Source organism: Columba livia, chromosome 3 (assembly GCF_036013475.1).
Source record: "Columba livia isolate bColLiv1 breed racing homer chromosome 3, bColLiv1.pat.W.v2, whole genome shotgun sequence".
Taxonomy (NCBI): Eukaryota; Metazoa; Chordata; class Aves; order Columbiformes; family Columbidae; genus Columba; species Columba livia.
In genome coordinates, this window is record NC_088604.1 from 104,297,904 (window position 1) to 104,312,865 (window position 14,962).

The 14,962-nt window shown below is 41.5% G+C and overlaps 1 protein-coding gene across 1 annotated transcript in view; it reads left to right on the forward strand.

The window, feature by feature from the left end:
* The window catches only part of ALK (ALK receptor tyrosine kinase), a 339,668-nt gene that overhangs the window by 249,400 nt on the left and 75,306 nt on the right, over positions 1-14,962 (forward strand). The window contains exon 6 of the mRNA XM_065058665.1: positions 8,427-8,558. Coding sequence (XP_064914737.1) covers positions 8,427-8,558 — 132 coding nt within the window. The remainder of the gene's footprint in view (positions 1-8,426; positions 8,559-14,962) is intronic.

The window sequence follows — 14,962 nt, forward strand, 5'->3', positions numbered from 1 at the left end:
ACCGATGTTAGGGATGTGTGGCGCTGGGGTAGCACTGCAGCGTTTCCTCTGGCTTCCCTGGAGCTGAAAGCCGGGTAGCCTCCGTCCCTTCCAGTGGCAAGCCTGTTATGTGTCACCAATACTATTGCTCTCCCTCACAACAAGCACTCGTGCAATTTCATTTTGCTTATGCTTTCAGGTTTTGAGGTATTGTTGCTGAGTTTTTCCACAAAGTGGCGTTTTGCAGAGGTTGGCACAGTGGAGAGGGGCATGACATGAAACCTTCTTCCCCAGCAAGCTCCTGCTTCTGCCTGGAGCAGTTATTGCTCTTTTACTCAGGGGCCAGCACAGGAAAGATTTGGCTGTGATGTGAGGATGCATCACTGCACCCTATTGAAAGGGACCACGTCCGCTCGTGATGGTGCTGATTCGTGATATTCCACCCACCTCCCCCAGCAACTGATCTGCAGTAAGGCCATCAACCTTAATTCAATACTGCTGACAGCTAAAGGAGAGATACTGCTTTAAACAGTTATAGAAGCAGAATTGCATTTTAGAAATGAAAAATAAGATTCCTATCTAAAATGACTTTCAAATACAATTAAGTGTCGTACCTCTATTTGAGGTTTTCATGACAGGGCGTACAAATATACCTCTGTTGACTGTTTTGGCAGTGCTAAAAGCAAATGACTGAGAGATTACTGAGATGCTACTATTGCAGAGTTTACAAAAGGTTATATGTGACCTACACGGAATCACCTCTTGATACAATCTTCTTCAGTCTCTCCTTTCCTTGGCTTTTTTCTTGCATCTGGGCACCTTCAGTCTAACTGGTAGAGATAGAACAGGAGTCAAAGAGTTACCCTGGTTTGGGCAATTTATTGTCTCATTTAAGTAATTGAAATTGGATGATGTGTACCTCAGTTTCTTCATCTTTATACAATGTTATTGATTTTTTTGGTGGTGTTTTTAGGAACCAAGAATTGAAAAAATTCCAGTATGTACAGTGGCAGTGTTGGTTGTGCTTGGGACTGAGGGGCCTGAACAGGCAAAGATAAAACTTACTTTAATAATTGAAAGTGGATTTAAACCAAACCCTTCTCAGAAGCAAAATGTGGAAAATTACGTGTGTTTCCTATCTAATCAGCTCTTATAGTTTACCCAAGAGGCACACATGAAGTTCGGAAGCATTATTTTCACGTCCTTTCTCCAGCAGCCTTGTTTTATTTCATATTCAGCTCCATGTCTGATGTTGAGAGTGGCCCTGTGTTAAATCTGCTCCTGTTGTCTATAAATAAGCTTAGAGATCTTAACCACCTCATGATTGTGTCAGCGCCCGCCGCATGTGGCAAGCGCCATTCATCTTCCAGCGCCGGCAATCAGTCCGGCCGGCGTTTCCCGGGGGTGAGCTTGCTGCCTGAAAAGAGCCGGGTTCCCAGCCTATTCAGCCCCAGAGAGGCCTGATGGGAATGGCAGAGCTAATAATAGAAGTTGAACCTTTTTATTTTCCCTCTCCAAGGTTTGTATGTTGAAAAATGCACAGAAAAATCACAGAAGAGGCTTTTTGGCCTTTTTTTTTTTGTTTTTTTTAGCCAGTTCCTTACTGTTACAAATGCAGTAATCACTACTTTTAGGAGAGATATGAAAGCTGGGGGTAGGGTTTTGTTGGTGGTGGTTTGTTGGGGTTTTTTTAATCTCACAAATATGCAACAGTACTTGAGAGAAAAGGGAATCAAATAGCAAATGCAGTCTGATATTGAAACGAGGGCAACAACAAACAACCAAAATAAATGAGATTTGGGGTTTTAACAAAATTACTCTGTCTCATTGTATAGTTCGAAGTCAGGATGTTCATATTTAGGGATAAAAACCATAAAGATCTGCTGTGCGAGACAAAATTTTTTAAAAAGCCCAATTACTATTCATGCACTGTGTTTCATAGGTATTTGGGAATAAGTATTTTCCATCTCTTTTGGTCCTTTACAGTTTTGTAGATACTGCAGAATGTATAAGTATCACTGCATACTGAAAAATCACGCTTCCTTTGTAAAATTCACTGCTTCTGTTTACTTGCTTACTATTTATTTTTGGATGTGCTGTTGGAGATGCTTATTCATTGGTTAGCAAATCACAGGGAAAAATACATATGTTACCTTGAGTCCTGAAGAAAACAAAAAAGTAGCTAAATTTTGTGCAAGATTAATAGGGAAAAACATTATCATCTCATTTGTTGCGCTCAACAATTATTTGCTGTCTCAGGAGCTATGAAGATAAATATTAGATCCTAAGTCAACTTCTCTAATTGAAAAATGCGGAAGTGTGAAATATAGCTGAATTTCTTATTCCACATTCTGATTTCATTATAGTTTTAAGGAAGCTAGTTGTTGCTGTTAATTCAGGAAGGCTACATCACACCAACATTAACGTTGGGAAGTCATTCAATCTAAAGGCAGGAAAATGAACTAGACCTGGTTAAAGCATTTCCAAGAGAACGCGGAGGGCCTGGCTGCTCTGAATGCTGCGCGGCTCAATGGAAAGTTCACGCTGCTGAAATGTGGCAGTGAACACGTGCCGGCTCCTCGGGTGTGCTGTGAAGCTTTCTTCGGTGTAAGCAATCACACGGGCGTTAGACAAGGCTGAAGGAGCAGATGTTTTAAAATTTGTATACTAAGCATAACATCCCTGCTTTGAAACAGCAGCAGTGGAGAGGGAGAGCAGTTAGAACTGAGCTGGCTGAATTATTGACATGTGTGAGTTCCAAACCAGTAAGTTTCCACTTTAGTTTCCTGCCTAGTATTTTATCTTTGTCTGAATTCACATTTTTAAATTTTTTTAAAAATTTTTTGGGTTTATGATGATATTTAGTTATGTGTTGAAACCTCTTAAGTCAGTATTCTCAACCCAGAATTGTTTTGAAGCTTTTGTTCTGTGAGAAATTTGGGCAGTTATGTTTTATGTTTAGATACATTTTGAAATGTTGACATTTTCCGTGAAATGAAAAATCTGTCTCTGTGTGGCTCTAATGAGCAAGATTTCTCTCCTTGAAGTGGTTCACTGTGGGAAGGCTGCACCCTCAGCGTGCAGGGCAGGGGGTGCTCCCTCAATGGGAAGTTATTTACTGTCATGCCTGTAAATTACTCAAACTGCACTCTGAAGATAGAGTAAATAATTTCCTCACAGGTTTTTTTCATAGCTCTGTTATCATAACATCTTAGTTCCTTACAAATGTTAATTAAATGAACATCACAGAGCTCTTGTGATGAGTTTATTCCCATCTTATGTATAGGAAGTGAAATAAGAAAATCAAAGCCAATGTATGTAACTGGAAAAATGGGTAAGCTTCAGGCATATACAAACATGGGCTGCTTTTTCTGCCTGTATGAGGCAGCCTAATAAAAAGAGATGGCCTCCTCCTACAAATGTGGCTTCACTTGCATCCTTAGGCAATGACAGCAACAGTAATGATGCTGCTACAGAGATTAAAGCCAGAAATTATGAAGTGTTGACTAATTTTGGCTGCCTGGTGTGAGAAACCTGGAGCCCAATCTTTTTTCAAAGCGTTTTTTGAGGACATTGTGTTTTCCAAGTATCTCTCTCACTGGTCTCATTTGCAGCTGCGACCACTTGGCTTCTTTGCAGATCTGAATACAGGTGTCCTGGGGTGGGTGCCTGGAACACGAGAGCAGCGGAGCTTGCTGTGAAAGTTTTGATTTATGTCATCTGCCCTGTATCCTAGTAGAGTTCAATGGCCATTTGCCAAGGATGGCTTCTCTTCCCTTAAACATGAACTCATCTTTTCTTTCACTTTCTTAACTCCTTTATTTCACACCTTCCAACTTCTCTAATGGTAAAAGAAGGAGTATTAATGACTTGTATCAATAGAAAATCTACTTTTTTTTCTAGAATATGGCTTTCCTCAGCGCCAAGTGAGCCATCAGCCTTCCAGTGTCTGCACTGCTATAAGGCTGGAGGGTTGGAGATGCAGAGTGAGGAAATGATGTGCCCATCAGAAATGGAGAGTCATAAAAAATCCATAATCGGAAACTCCCCAGAATTCTCACTATCCCTTTATAGCTAGACAGCAGCTTTTCTTTGTTTCACACAACCTTTAAATCCCCTGAGGACTCTCTTTTTAAATATCTCTGAGTCGAGGCCTTGAACTCAAACGGAAGAAAGATCAGATGAAATTGAGAAGTTAATGACAAGTACTTGTGACAGACAAGCATTGTCAGTGAGGTTGCACAATCCCTGGTTTTTAGTGGCATTTAGTGGACTGCAGCACTAGCCCATTAGAAAATATTTTAAAGAGGTGTAATTAAGTAGTAGAAAAGTTTCTGGGTTTTGAGAGGTAGCACGTATGGTGAGATAAGCATGGTGGATTTCTGTGGGTAGGTATTTCTTACTACATACATGCAATTAAAAATGTAAGTTTTTCAGCTTGTGTGTGGACAAGGTCTTGCCCCAAGAACCACTGGAGTCAGTTCAGCTGCATCCAGCTGGGATCCTTGGGGACGGTCCAGTGGGCAGCTCCTTCTTGCTAAAACATGCACGTGGGTGCACATTCATCCCAAGTCTTTGCAATTTCTGCTCACCTGTTTTTGCAGAATACAAATGACAAGGTTTTTAAGCAACAACCAAGTACTGCCCTATTAAGCTCTCTGTTTTAATGTGTGCTGAGTAGGAGAGCTTTACCTTACCATGTTGGTCCCAAAAGCTTTCAGTAGCATTAACAATTATGGCCTGAGAAGTTGAATGTAACACATGAAGGTATAATTATGTTCAGCTGGATTAATTCAGCGTGGTAATTAGCAGCATAGCCAGTTTGCAAGATAAGGAATATCTTTGTGGATGCCTGTAAGAACTTCGGTCTTCTGTCCCTCCTGACCAAGTGTGATGTCAGTAAGTTGGAGGTTCCCATTTTGCAGCGATCAGGTATCACACTCTTCCTGGCCACGTCCCTCAGAGCCAACCTCACTGGAACTTGCCAGCACAGTTCTATTTCTGTGCTGGTCAAGGGAGCGGGGAGGAGAGAAGAGGCAACCCAAGTCGCAGAAAATCTGCTGAGGAGTGAAATACATTCCCTTTGGCCCCACAATCTGAGCAGTAAGTTGCTTATCTCATGTTAGGCGAAGACATGTGATTTTGCCCTTTCGTGCTAATCCTGCTACATGGAAACGAAGTCCAAAAGTGTGGTCGATCGAGAGCCCAGGCTGTCATTTATGTCCAGGGTCTGGTACTGGGTTTGAACACTGCCAAGGTTGGATTGTGTTCAGAAGCAGGACCTGGGAGGTACAAAGTCAGCACTTGTTCCCCAAGGAGATGTTTGTTTCTCCTTTCAATTTAGAGCCTGAAATGCCATTTGTTTAATGTTGCTGTTTAAATAATGATTTATAAGACTCCAGGCCAGCCATGGTACAGCTTAATGACTGCTATAATTTATGTATGCCACTGGCTATGTAAACACTGCTGTAACTATAAAGGATGTCTCCTACAAATTTTGCTTTGATACTGATCTGATAGCATTCATTTTCCTTTCCTTGCACATCTTTTGTGTGTGTTGGTTGAGGCCACTTGACTGAGTGATCCAGGTCATTTTGGCTCACCTTGCCAGGAGTCATTGGGGCTGGGAAATGAAAAGAGAAAACATCTATTTTTGTTACAAAATATTTTAGTTAAGAATTAAGTTTTCTTGAGCTTGGATGCAAACAGCTGCATCAAGTGGCCCATTAAAAGGGTCATTTTTATTTGGGCTTTTTTTGGTTATCCATTTGTTCTACTAGTTAATCATCTCTTTTATCCAATTCATTTTGCCTTTGTGCACACAGTAGGCAAACAAAAAAGAGACAGGAATAAGTCAAGCATTGTCACAGAGCCCAGCCATTCCCCGGGCTGCAGCTTTGCTATTTGTGTTCTCTAACCTATACAAGGAGCTCGTATATACGCATCTAATGTAAATCTGAGCTAATTCAAGCTCCGTCTCCACAGAGATGAATGAGCATGCAAATCTGCTGCTTTGTTTTGGAGGAAAAGCTCCTGGAATTGCTTGATGTCTAGTTGCAACTGATGGCTTTTGAATACAACAGTCAGTTGACTTCAGGAGATTTGTGCTCCTGGGCTGCAACAAAGACAACTGGGAAGACAGTAGGTGTTCTTGAATGCTTTGGTTCTGTTATAAATAGTGTTAATGCAGTAATGTGCTTGGAAAACTGGGTGCCTTTAGAAAGTTAAATGAGTTGAACAAACAGAAAAACTCCATTGCCTACAGTAACCCCTCCTCTGAATCTCTGCATATCATATCCCAGCAGCTGCTGGGATAAAACATGGACGTTGCTGAAAAGATTGCAGATAAACTGAGTGGGCTGTGAGAGCTGGTAGTAAACGTGGGCGTTTCTTCAAAACCATTTGGGCAGTAATTCAGAAAGACAAAAGTACTTCTGATTTCAAGTACAACTTTTAATAAGAGTGTCATGATGTTACTAACCTCATGGAAGTGCTCTGGGCCTTGTTGCTTAACTTTTCTTTAGGTGGTACTTCCAGCAACATGGTACCATATAGGTTCATTGCATAGCCCTAGGAGAAGGGATCACCTACTCAGTTACCAGAGTTACTTCCTATGGTTTTCTGGCATCGTTTGCACACTGACCTGAGCCCACTGTGACTGGCTTGTGACATGCGAAGAGCTTTGCTTCTGACGCAGGGAAGGCTCTCAGTGGTGTCTCTAAGAGTGCACTTTTGCAAGGAGCACGGCAAGGCCAGGGATGATATCTTCTCATTGCTTTAAACCCTCACTGAGGGGCCTGCAGAAATTGTTAGCAGCCAGCTCCGAGTTACTTGGTCTATTTTTTCTCCAAAGCTCTCCTCTGTAGTCAGCCTTGACCCTGACTGAAATACAAGGGCACTGTGCAGCCTGTATGCGGCCAGCCAGAATTGCTCAAAGGCAGGTGAAAAAAATTGAGTTGACAATAACACAGAGCACCCTTTTCAGGAGCCAGGGTCCTTTATTAAAAAGGTTTGGCATGTATTCCCCCCACTCCTGAATTGATTTGAGCCATAAAATGAGCCTGAAGAGAAATAGTGGTTGTTTTCCTATATGCTTCATTAATTTTTAGTTTTGGCAGGCAATATAAATAAAAGTATCAAGTGCACATCTAATTGAATCACCAGTGATTCCCAACTCCCTGTAGTACCAGAGAACATGATGTAGCTGTGCTGTTTAGCAAGCACAGATGAGTTAGGCAAACAGTGGATCAGTCTGCCCACAGGCTTTGGTTTAATCTTGAGTATTTACCCATTTAATATGAGACAGGGCAGGAGCTGTTGCAGTGTGGGCTTTGCAGCACAGACCTCTTCCTGCTTCTAGGAGTAGTGAACTGGAAGCACATCTTTGCAGAAAGTCAGGAGGTTCCAATTAATTGCATCTACACCCAGATTTTTGTGGAGGGGCCCTTGCGCTTCTCAAGCTTGGCCTCCTCCATACATGCTGACTGTATGATGTTGCTAAACTAATTCCTGCCTCCTTCAGATGGCTGATCTAGAGCATCTATCTCTTAAAAAAAAAAAAGGCCTTGTCCTAAGTAGCTCACTTGGCCAAAACCAGGCTATAGGTAAGGAAAATGATGGATGATCTCTGGCTCCTCAGCTGTCAAGGGAATCAAGTGCCTTCAGAAAAAGAAGTACTCAAGTTCATTTCTGAGTGGATGGTACTGGCCTCTAATTATAGTGTTCAGTGATCTCTTTTCATAAGAATTGGCTCCTTTCCGCATTGCTAGCTGCCTTTCACTGCTTGGCATAGGTAAAATGTATTAGTGATTTTGGTATCTTGGTAGTTATAGTCTGCTGTGGGCACCCTGACTCAAGAGGACGGGAGTGCAGGATGCAGGAGCAGGAGTGAGTATAGAAGAGAAAGAAAACTACAAGCAGAGATCAGGCTGTTTTCTCTCTTACAGCGAGGATATGACAATGTGAGATATCTAAGTCAAAGGTAGTATGTGTTGACAGGAGGGCATGATGAAAGCTTGTGTTCTTTCCAAGCCATGTAGCCATGTTGTTCCTGAGCTAGACAGAGAAGGTATCAATCTTTAGGACTGTCAGTATAGCAGTAAATTCACACACAATTAAAAATCTATCACGTGTATTGTGTTGTTTTTGAGAAGTACCACAGAGCAGACTGCAGGATTTCAACCCTCTTTTCAAGGGTCAAAGATGCCTTCCAAGTTAAAATATGAGGAACACCTGGGCAACTGAAGGTCACCGTGAGGTGGACCATTAGATATTTAACAAGATTAAACAGGCCAAACAAAATAAAATAATTACTTTGTCAAATAATTACTGGGTTGAAGGAATTTCACAAGGTGTTTTCCTCTTCGGTGTTCCCCAGGATCCTATGACCTGTTGGAGAAGAAGGCAACTCAGTAACCTGAAGTGGTGTTTGTTTTCTTTTTCTCTAGGATCTGCCTCTGGCTCAAAAATGTCTCTGGAGGGTTCCTTCAGCTGCTGGAATGGAACGGCGATCAGGCTGGGACAGGCGTGTGACTTCATCAGGGACTGCGCCCAGGGAGAAGATGAGGGAGAAATGTGCAGTGAGTAAATCCGAACCCCCAGGCTGCAGTCTCCTTTTCCAAAAGCACTTATCCTTTAGAATGTTAATGCCTGAGGCTTTAGCACTAATTTAGCGCTAACCAAAGACCAGTATGCTGACCAGTATCCAGAGGCAGTTTTAGTGGATGCTTGCCTGGAGCGGACCATTTGAAACATTCCTTTACTCACTTACATTACAGAATCACAGAATGTTGGGGATTGGAAGGGACCTCAAAAGATCATCCAGTCCAATCCCCCTGCCGGAGCAGGAACACCCAGATGAGGTTACACAGGAAGGCATCCAGGCAGGTTTTGAAGGTCTCCAGAGTAGGAGACTCCACAACCTCCTTGGGCAGCCTGTTCCAGTGCTCTGTTACCCATACTGAGATGATGTTTCTTCTCAAATTTAAGTGGAACCTTTTGTGTTCCAGTTTGAACCCATTACCCCTTGTCCTATCACTGGTTGTCACCGAGAAGAGCCTGGCTCCGTCCTCGTGACACTCACCCTTTACATATTTATAAACATTAATAAGTTCACCCCTCAGTCTCCTCTTCTCCAAGCTAGAGAGACCCAGCTCCCTCGGCCTTTCCTCATAAGGGAGATGCTCCACTCCCTTCATCATCTTTGTTGCCCTGCGCTGGACTCTCTCCAGCAGTTCCCTGTCCTTCTGGAACTGAGGGGCCCAGAACTGGACACAATATTCCAGATGTGGTGTCACCAGGGCGGAGTAGAGGGGAAGGAGAACCTCTCTCGATCTACTAACCACCCCCCTTCTAATACACCCCAGGATGCCATTGGCCTTCCTGGCCACAAGGGCACAGTGCTGGCTCATGGTCATCCTGCTGTACACAGGACCCCCAGGTCCCTTTCCCCTACACTGCTCTCTAATAGGTCATTCCCCAACTTATACTGGAACTTGGGGTTGTTCCTACCCAGATGCAAGACTCTACACTTTCCCTTGTTATATTTCATTAAATTAGTTCTGCAGCAGGTTCTTACAATGCTCTTAGTGCTTTATTTCTTCTAAAGTCCTGATCAAAAATGCAAAGGAAGTATAGCCTGAATAGCTAGATGCTTTATAGAATTAAGATATGTGTAGATTGTTAGAGCCTTTAATCAAAATGTAGCACAGCATGTGGCAGAAGGGGGAGAAAGGAGAAAACTTCCAAGGTGAAAAATGAGTAGAGCCAGTAGCTTGTCTTTGACCAATTCCTTTGTCTTTGTAATTCCTCTTGTTTTCTATCCCCTCTTCTGCAGTCAGTAGTCTAATAAAACACAATGGAACATAGATAGCACCCTGAGTTTTCTTAAAACTTCCTGTGTCTGAATACTTTGTAGTTGTATTGCATAACCTAGCTACTTTAGGACCTTCCCTTAAGGTGTGGTGGATTGTCAGCTGTATGGCTATCCAAAGGGCAAACGTGTTAAGAAAAATAATTGTTGAAAGTTCATAATTTATCAGTTTGAAGTGTATGTGTCACAGCTGATCTAGCCTATGGACAGAGCTGCATTGATTTGGTATGCAAAAAATGTGTTCCCTGACTGAAGTACCAGTACTGGCAAGTTTTTGGAATAGAAGAGGCAATTATTCTCAGTTTAGCTTTCTATGTGACAGCTAGAGCAGGGGAGAATCTGGGTAACTCAAGCAAGCTGTGTTGATACAGGTGACGTCCAGACTTAGAGACCTTTACTGTTTCTTGTAGAAACTTAACATAAGAGTGACACATAAATTCTAGCAAATTCCAGTTATTTGCTGTTAACAAAGAAATAAAATAATAGATTTTATTGGTGTGGAGAAGAGTGGTTTGACCTGGGATCATCTAGTAAACTAGTTAAAAGCTTGAAACTATACATTCTCCATCATGTTAGACATTGTTATGATTTGAAGTTGTATTAATTAATGACAGACACTCAGTGAATGTTAAATTCACTTTCATAGGAACAGTGTTAGTAAAGAGAGAGATTATTTACCAGCAACTGTATGTCCAGATACACTGTCGTGTTTATCTGCTGTAAATGGCTCTGCCTTATGAGGGTGATCCTGTACCAGTGGAACCAGCAGAGCTCACAGGTGGAGCTGGACCAATCACAAATGCAAAATAAATATGGCTGTGGGATGGGGCAGGCCTAGAGGAACACACTTATCTGTTCCTTTCAAACATTTGGAGCACCTGTGGCTGGTGTCTCATCCATATTCACATATCAGGAGACTGCCTTTGCCCCTGACTGCCACCCTGTATCCTGTGGTGAGACAGCTGCTAAAGTCACCAGTCCCTCATAAGCCATCCACAGGGGTTGGTTTGGGTGCCTTTTCCTCTTCCATGCATCATTCATCTGTAGCTGTTTGCATAGAGCAGTAAATAGCACTTACAGTTGCATCAGCAAAGAATGTATGGAGAATGTAAATGAGAAAATGTAAAAAGCAGAAGATATTTAACCACCGGTTTAGCAGAGCTTCACTCCCCAGCTTGAGGAGAAGACCACACGGCTTGTTTTCAACCCCAGGTACTGGGAATGTGAGTTCTTACAGCAAAAGGCCCAAAAAGCACCATCTTCCACCCAAGCAACAGAAAAGACTGGCTTGCCTGAGCAAGAGCTCGAATAGTGGGTATGTCTCCTTATCCACATATAAGCCTGCTCAGTTGTATGGCTGATTTCTCTGCTTTTGCCTTGTTACTGTCTTGAATATCATTGGCATAAGACTTCTTACACAAAACAGAGAAATGATCTAATGTTTTACCTGTCAGTACATCCACATGGCAGCCTAACACAAAACATATGTCATCTTTCAGCATATCAGTTGTCATTTTACTCCTGAGCAACACGGATGTTTTCATCAGCTTTTTGCAAGTGTGGCAAAAAGTGATTCAGATATATAAAGCAGAGAAAGTGGTTTCCCAAATGCCTCTGCTTACACAAAAGAGCTGTCAGCAAAAGATGCTCGTGAACTGAGGGGAGAGCTTTTAAAATTACCGTTAACCAAAAGTTTCTGTCTTTGAGCTTCAAGGAGATGCTGGATTTTTTTTTCCTTTCACAGTCAGGTGAATCAGTGCACAAACTGATTTTATTTTTCTTTTTTCTTTTTTGCTGTGTGATTTTTTTTCCTATTCATTTGATGTTTGTTCTTTTCTTAGCTGAACAAAATCTCCCTAAAGCCAGCTGTTTGTTAACATCTCTTTACTTATTAATGCTCAATGAAATGTCACGGTTCTTGTTCTGTATGCAGTCAACTAGTCTGTGTAGAAAGTATAAAATCAGAGGGATGACTCCTAGAGAAAAGCATATTCTTGTTTGAGTCATAATCAAATATTCTTCTAGGAGCAAAAGACAGTTTCAAAGAGGCAGATGTGGTATTGGATGCCAAACTGCGTTGATTTGGGATCAGACATATAGATTTAACAGACTGATGGAAGTGCCACACTGAAAATTACTTCACAGAAGAATACTTTGCAGACATACATTAACGCTTCAGATACTGGTTGTCTTATGTCTTTGCTAGTAAATTCATGTTTTTATGGATTATAACTTACTGCAAAAAAACCACAAACATACTTATTGTAGTAGAGAATCATATGTCTAGTATACGTGGTATGGTACAGGACAGATGAAAATTCAAATTATTTACTAATATAGATTGGCAAAGCTCTGCTTTACAGAAAGGGAGAATTTGTTTCAGTAGTTTTGTACTTCTGTTTTTAGTTAACAATATATTGGATTTTGGTTCAGGAATCTTTTATCGCATGAGAGCAAGCTTGGGCAAAAATGAAAGTTTTACTGAGAAAAAGTGCATATACTTTTGGCTAGTCCACAATTATTTTAATTCTCGTTCAAATTCACCAAAGAATTTCAGCCTGGGAAAACAGTGGATAGGAAAGTTACGGATACATTAAAAAAGAAGAAGAAAAAGAGGTGCTGACTGCTGACAGTACATTCATTATTTAGAGATCCAGAACTCAGAAGATTCACCCAAGATATGACAAACCCAGGTCTGATTCTTTCTTCTGCCTAAGTAAATTTGAACCCTTATTTCCTGTTTCCATTTAGAGTTTCCAAGACATTGTGTTCTGGAGTTCTGCTCTAGTTCAGAAGGAAAAGGGTTACTCAAGTGTGTCCTGGGGCTGCTCTTCCACATTTTGCAAGTTTTACCTGGAACAGGGATTGAAAGTAATGTCCGTCATCTTTCAAATAAATCTCATAACCGCTGGGTTATAGGGTAATTTTTACTCTTTGACTCATTGACTATATGAGGCTGGTGAACATATTACCAGGTGAAATAAAGAAGACGAGTGTCTGATTTGTGAAAGGAGGGACTCGAGCTGGGCGATTGGAGGAGTGCGTGCACACACCTGGCAAAAGACGGACAGCAGCTGGACCAGGAATCTACAAGGTTTGGATTTGTGATAACATGACCAAAAAAGCATAGATAAGTAATTCCACAGGGGCCAGTTTACTTTCCAGGCAAAAATGCATGAACGAACCGCTGGATTAATTTATAGCCTGGTGACAGATACAGCCCAGCAGAGTTTCCCTGGAAGCAAAATGATGAAGTAACAACCTGTTGCCCTGCAGCGCTCTCTTAAGGGTCCTGTCTTGCACACACTAAGCCTTTTGCTTCTGTCTTGATCAAAAGCTGTACCTCTAGCAACAACTTCTAACCCGTGGCAGTTCTGAACTCAGCAAAGCCTTCTGGCATTAAAGGATAACTCTTCATTGACTGTGTTGAAAAGTATCTTCCCTTTTTATGCTTCATTTCTGGTAGCGTTTGGCTGACCAACTTTGCTAGGGGCAGCCATTGAAACAAGCTTACATTTAAGATTCATGTGCTTCTTTAAATTGTTTGAGTAGCTGATCTATTGGCTTCTGAGATTTCCTCCTAAATTTAGTAAAGGTCCATACATACGAGAGTAGTCTTTTATGCTTGTGTCCTTTATAATACAAGTCTAGAATTTCACTCAAAAGTTTAAACTGTGGTATCTGGTTGATTTACACTTAGTTTGGAATCAAGAGCCTGATCCATTCACCTCATAAATTATCCCAGTTGCTAATTTTTCTTGCAGGAAGGAAGGAAGAAAAATCTGAGTGAAACCAAAAATCCTTGAATTTATTTAGATTTTGCTTGAAAGATAATTCATTCTGAAGGCTTGAAAGTATTTACCTAGGAACATGGTTAACACCATATAGCTTTTCTCTACTTCATCACTCAAATAAAAGCAGAGACGTTCACACAGTGCTCCAATCTCACTGGATTACTCTAATCTCTATCCTGTATCCACAAGCTACACCTTAATCCTGCTAAGGTCTAAATCTTCAGAGGTTTCTGTCACTAGGGATAATATCCAACATGGTGGATTTCAATAGACTTAACTTTTGCCTCCTTGTTTACTCAATTCTCCAATAAAATCAGGTTAGCTTTCCCCCATCAGTGCAGTGTCTGCACCAATGTGAGTTTGAATTAAAAACATTCAGAAAATTGAGAAGTACTCATCGACAGAGAAGCACTAGGCAAAGAGGTCGGTGTGGAGTAGCAATACGTGGAATCGCAAATGTTATATGTATTCAAAATAAGGAAGAGCAGCAGAGAAAAATGCGCCCAGTGCACGGGACATCTGAAAACTCATAAAAAATTAATTTGTGGAGGAGGAATGAAATTTTCAGGGAAAGTAATAGCTTCTTATTTATGCCCTTTACTGTCCATCTACAGTGAGCTTTTCATGGCCTCCAGGCAGGGTTTGCTACTTAGATGACTCCTCCTGCTGCTCTGACTTGTTTACATCATCCTAGGTAGCGTATGGCCATGAAATGAATTCGGTTGGACACTGAGCCAAGCTGCTTCAGTAGGAATTCAGGACACATTATAATTTGTCATTTTCTTTCAATCCCAGCCTCAGGCTGCACAATGAAATATAATCAAGTTCTGTAGAGGGGTACAGCATGAGGAAGCAACTCTCTGCTTAACAGCTCCACATTTAAAGACTAGGCTGAATGAATTATGCGATTTTTAAAAGGAAAAACTTGAAAAAGCTTTAAGTCCAGTACAGGTTTTGATCTTTTCGTAGCAAATTCGTGTGCTTGCAGAAAATAAAGATAAAACATTGCTCTCACCTTCATGTCAGGTTCTAGGTTCAAATTTGGCCCTGCTAAAAAGACACAGATATAAGATATGTTTCAGTTTCCTCTGTGAAGTGGGTTGAGATCCAGGCTACTAGAAAATCAAATACTCGTGGTCTAGAAGTTAGAGTTGTGGGATTCCCCAGCTGTTTTCTACAGGGTAGACCAAGGAGTAGGTGCATGTGCCACTGGCAAGAAATTGCCTTTTGAGGTGTATGAGTAAAAGCAGGGGCCCTGCGAGTAGGCATTTAATGGACCTGCAATCTCAGCCAGAGAGTTCTGCTGGTATTTGAACAT